The sequence below is a fragment of the Microtus pennsylvanicus genome, chromosome 7 (assembly GCF_037038515.1).
Source record: "Microtus pennsylvanicus isolate mMicPen1 chromosome 7, mMicPen1.hap1, whole genome shotgun sequence".
NCBI lineage: Eukaryota > Metazoa > Chordata > Mammalia > Rodentia > Cricetidae > Microtus > Microtus pennsylvanicus.
This window is the reverse complement of record NC_134585.1, coordinates 107023361-107028700: the sequence shown is the minus strand read 5'-3', so window position 1 is coordinate 107028700 and position 5340 is coordinate 107023361. Positions and strand designations below refer to the sequence as shown.

Genomic DNA, 5340 nt, shown 5'->3' with positions numbered 1-5340 from the left:
AACAATCCAAAGTTGGCACTGTGGTACACACCTGTGGTCCTAGGATTCAGGGAGTATAAAAAGGAGAATTATGAGATTTAGGGCCATCTCAGCCACATGGTGAGAGAGGACTCAGTCAGTGTAGTTGACATTAGATCCTGGACAAAGACCTTGTACGACCAGAGGCTGGAGACATGGGTCAGAGGTTAAGAGTCCCCAGCTCATTGAGCGCCCACGTGCACGTCTGTCCGTCCAGCTCCAGGAGTCTGATGGCCTCTATCCAGCATCTGTGGGCACCAGGTACCCGTGTGGTGCTGAGAAAAGCAATAAAAAAAGAGATGGAGAGGGAGAAAGAGAGCAATTCTTCAGTTCACTGTGGCTCGAGTTGAGGGAAACTCATCAGTTGCAGGCAGTAGGAGATGTTTATGGACAGGAAGGTTGAGAACACAAACGAGGGTTGTGTGTTCAGCTTAGGAAAGCTGATGAGCACATCAGAAGCTGATGAGCCAGGGCCCGCCTGCTCAGCCCTTCCCATCAGCACAGAGTCTCTCTGAAGCAGGACACAATTTCACATGGACAAATGAGACACGGCACTTGGGAGAGTAAGCGGGAAATGAAGGTTTCTTCCACGGGAGTACCAGATTGAGGAACACGGGGACATGGAACTTCAAGGACTTTAAATATCCCAGAGTCCCTATATTTCTTTCTCCAGCCCATCCTAAAGGCAACGAAGCAGAAACCACCCAAAATGCCAACACAGTTGATTCTGAGAATCACAGCCCGCAAAACAAGACACAGAACAAATGTCATTCAGACTTTACTGGGGATGACACAGGGCTCAGTTGCTCACTCTGAGGACCAGGGCCAGCACACAGGCAGGTCTGATCTCTCAGGCCTTACTGGGGATTCTGGGGTCTGGTACATTCCTCTAAGCAGCAAAGAGAAAGGTCTGGATGCAGGGCAGGGCAAAGGAATAGGAGCAGGAGACCGATGAAGAAATGGGGAATCCAAGGATCCAGAAGCTTGACTGAAGGAAGGGCTTGTAAGAAGAAATGGAGGATTCGGAAGAAGAAAGAAGAAAACAATACTTGGCAGGGACACAGAGCTGGAGCCAGAAGGTTCCCCAGTTCTGGGCTTTGTTGTCCTATGAGTTCCAAAAGGCCATCTTTGCAAAGATTGGTTTGGAGAGAAAGCGGCTGCTTTTCATGTAGTCAGATATCTTCTTCAGGCCCTGTAGGGGAGGAGAAGGCAGAAACTCAGGATCTGTGTCCCCATTGGGTGCACAGGTTTTCCTTTAAGAACCCAAGCACAGGGGGGCTGGAGAGATGGCTCAGTGGTTAAGAGCATTGCCTGCTCTTCCAAAGGTCCTGAGTTCAATTCCCAGCAACCACATGGTGGCTCACAACCATCTTTAAAGAGGTCTGGTGCCCTCTTCTGGCCTGCAGACATGCACACAGACAGAATATTGTATACACAATAAATAAATAAATATTAAAAAAAAAAAAGAACCCAAGCACAGCACGAGCTGCCCAGGTGCCCAGTGCTGGTAAGGGAAGCTTCGACTTCCAGCAGGGAAGGAGAAACCGAACACCGCTGTCAGCTGTGTGTCTGTCTGCAGTTGTGGGACAGGTATAGAGAAGGCACCCCACAAAATCCCACGGAACAGCAACTGCTCTGCCTTCAACAGGAGGGAGGCCGACACACAGAGAAGCTAAGTGCTTCCCTGCAGCTCACACAGCTGGAAAGACAGTGGTCTATAACCCTGTCCGAGCGGGAGGATCTCTGCATCTTCCCTGCATCTTCCACTCCAGCTCTCTCGGCTCACTCCCCAAGCAGGAAATCCCTTGTCACTCTCTGATTGCACAAACACTCTTGCTTTATTATACACTGGAAGTATGTGATTTGCTTTCTGGTTTTGATTTTACTGGGGGTTACAGCTAAGAGGTTGTTTGAATCTCAGAAGAGACTTTCAACTTTAGACTTTTAAATGAGTTTGAGACTGTGATAGACTATGGGGCTTTTCAAGTTGGACTTACTGCATTTTTGCATTATGATATGGCTTCTAGCTTTGGGGGGCCAGGGAGTGGCGTGTAGTGGTTTGAGGAAAAAAAGGTCCGAAAAGGAAGTGGCACTATTAGGAGGTGTGGCATTTTGAAGTAGGGGTGGTGTTGTGGGAGGCAGTGTGTCAGATCAAGATGTAGAATTCTCAGCGACTTCTCCAACACTATGTCTGCCTGAATGCCGCCGTAATCCCAGCCACTATGCTCCCTGCCATGATGAGAATGGACTAAACCTCTAAAAGTATAAGCCACCACCAAATGAAATGATTTCCTTATTAGAGTTGCCATGGTAACGGAGTCTCTTCACAGCAATAGAAACCCTAAGACAAAAGGCATCCTGGAAAGGGGAAGGGAAATAGGACATCCAATCGGATGGAGGATCAGAGCATCACCTCAAAGCGGGCCATGAAGTCCTTCAGGTTGGGGAAGGCATCCAGGCACTTGGGCTCAAATAATCGGTGCTGGTCCAGGATATCATAAACAAGGAAATCCACGTAGGTAATCTGCAGGAAGCCAAGGGTAAGTGTCCTGGAATTTGATGCCTGGGAAGAACAGCAACTCCTCCTTCCCAACTTCTTCCCTTTACCTTGTCCCCTGCAAACCAAAGTCGCTTGCCAAGGAACTCAGAGTAGAGCTTCATCTTCTCAGGGAGACCCGCCAAGTACTCTGGCTTCTTTTTCTCCTGAAACAGAAAACAACTGTCACCACCCCAGACACAAGCTCCCTGGCATTGACTGGCCTCACAGGGCTGTGCAGTCCCCAGCAGGCAGAGGAGCGGTGACACACATGAGATTCAGTCTGGGTTGACATCCAGGCATTTACTTACAGCATCCCGATGATTAGATTGCTGCTGCTAGGCAACAGCCAAACAGGACACAACTCTGCTCCCACTCCACCCCCCACCCTCATCTCTACCACCCTTGTCAGAACCACTGTGCATCAGACCCAAGACGCCTGTGGGCACCTGGTTCCGAACTCACAGGAGGCAGAAACAAACAAGTCACACCTGCTGGGGTGTGGGGTGAGGGGATGCTTTGGTACAGTTTCCAAAGAGATGAGAAGTATTTGAGAGGACAAAAGGAAACAGGAAGAGGATCAAAGGCCTTTGGCCTACTGAGTTGTCTATTGGGAAGACCTGTTTATCTCTGCGGTATCAAGAACACAGCTCAGGGAGACCATTCAGGAAGAGTGTCCCTCCCAGCCCTCATTTTCTAGTCTCATAGTGTGAGGGTCTGTGCTGCAGAAGCAGCAACACTTTAAGACAACTGCAGGCCAAGGCTTGTGACAGAACCAGAAGCTGGAACTGGAGCAAACTGAAGTCTGTCTGTACTGTCAGGGGGTGGAGCCCCAGTGCGGAAAGTCTGGACTGGATCTTAAGACTTAGGAGCCATGACTGGGCATTTTCACTTGGCGATGGTGGGGTTCCTCTGTAGGCAGTTTCAAACACGGAACAGTGATTCGCACTGAGAGGCTCTGGGGGCGAACTGGACCAGAGGGGATTCCGGGGCAAAAGTACAGGGCCAGTTCCGACTCAGAGGCGGTGGGACTCACAAAGTCAGGGCTGTAGCAAACCATGGCCAACTGTATGCGGGTATCCATAGCCTGGTTCTCCAAAATGTCCATCCGAATCCTCTCCTCTTCTGTCTCGCCACCTGCAGCACACGCAGCACAGAGTCACCCTCAGCATCCCACCCCAGGAAAGCCAAGAGGATGGCTTCTGCCCCCTCCCTTCAACCAGCCCCACTCACACAGGTTGTGCTTTCGGGCAATGTAGCGCAGGATGGCGTTGCTCTGGGTGATCTTGTGAGATCCATCAATTAAGTAGGGCAGCTGTAAAGACAAGCAGGGACAGTCAGGTGGGATACGGGGTCTCATCATCACTTCCCTGAGAAAGGGGCCTGGCATTCAGGGTACCTGGCATGGGAAGCCACCAATGAACACAGTGCACACGGAATGGAAGAGCTGGGACACAGCCCATCACCCTGTGCAGCCACCAGAAATGGGAGCAGGAGAGCAGAAGCTCTGACCCCAAACCCTCTCATCCAGGCAAAGAGATGAGGTGAGGACACCATGCCTTCCCCAAACCTCCCTTCCCTGCACCTACATTGGGAAAGTCCAGGCCCAGCTTGAACTTCTCATTCAGCCACTGGCTTCGGTCAAAGTCGGGAGCTGTGTGACAAGATATGAAAAGCAAGCACCCCAGTGACTCAGAGTCCTTCTCTAGGGACCCTTCCAAGGAGTCAGGCATGAGACACCGCCCCACACACACACACAGCCGGCACAAGAAGGAGATCTGCAGCCTGACCCAGTTTTGCACACCCCAAGGGTATAGGATGCTTGTAAGGATTGTGGGCACTACATCACTGTGATTTACAAGACATTTAAACAAGCCCAGAGGAGAACATCATCCAATTAATGTAGAAGGCAACCCAGCCTCCACTGAAAGACCAAATTCAAGGAGGTTTTAAGAAATCCAACTTGAGAAACCCTGTAGAGCTCTGAGCCACAGGGAGTCAGACAAGTGCTGCTGGACACCAGTGAGCAGGAGAGCCCCAATCTGAGCACCAGTTTGTAATCACCGTCCCCCATGGTGTATCTCTTCTCCTCATAGCTTGTGTCTGTGTACTCCAAGAGCAGGCAGATGGCGTGAGCCAGCTGGAAAGACGACATATGCCAGGTCACAGACGGGGGAACTCCGACATACTTCCTTAGCCACCTCGGTGAGCCTCCCCCATACACCTGCAGTCTCCCCACAAGCTCACTCACAGGCCTCATAATCACAAGCTCTCCTGTGTTTCCCCTGACATGCAAAGTTTTCTAGCAAGTTCGGAGCCCCATCTATCAGTGAGAAGTCAGCCCTAGCTGCTTCCCACCCCATGTCTCTGTCCCACCCAGCAGTTGCTCTTGTACTCACCCCACGGATGTCCCAGTAACCCAGTGTGGCAGGCATGGTGCTGGGTGGTATCCAGAGCAGGCCAACCTGGATCTTGCTAGTTTGAGTTTTCTGAACTATCCTAGGCTAGGCCGGAGGAGGTGGGACTCCTATTTGCTTTCCTATTGGACTATGGGCTTACAGAGTCTCAAGTTGCAGACATTCCAGGGCAGGGAGTGCTGGAGGGAGGAGTCAGGGATCCAGGGGCAGGGCAAAATAAATCTAGTCTCATCTCAGACTGACTCAGGAAATAAGTCTCAGCAAAAGGAAGGCTTAGGCTAGCACCTGGGTCTGCAGCTCCCTGCTCTCCCCGTGGTGTGCTGTGTCCCTTTATCTTCCTGACATTGCTTATGCTTCACCATCAGCTCC

The 5340-nt window shown here is 51.0% G+C and overlaps 1 protein-coding gene across 1 annotated transcript; it reads right to left on the bottom strand.

Moving 5' to 3' along the window:
* Window positions 1-783: 783 nt before the first annotated feature.
* LOC142855048 (glutathione S-transferase Mu 2) lies at window positions 784-5100 on the bottom strand. Its single transcript, XM_075981635.1, has 8 exons — window positions 4954-5100; window positions 4619-4694; window positions 4144-4208; window positions 3788-3869; window positions 3591-3691; window positions 2626-2721; window positions 2432-2542; window positions 784-1210 (listed from the first exon to the last, which is right to left on the bottom strand). Exons 1-8 carry the CDS (start codon window positions 4987-4989, stop codon window positions 1124-1126), a joined length of 654 nt encoding a protein of 217 aa, XP_075837750.1. The 5' UTR covers window positions 4990-5100; the 3' UTR covers window positions 784-1123.
* Window positions 5101-5340: the final 240 nt, after the last annotated feature.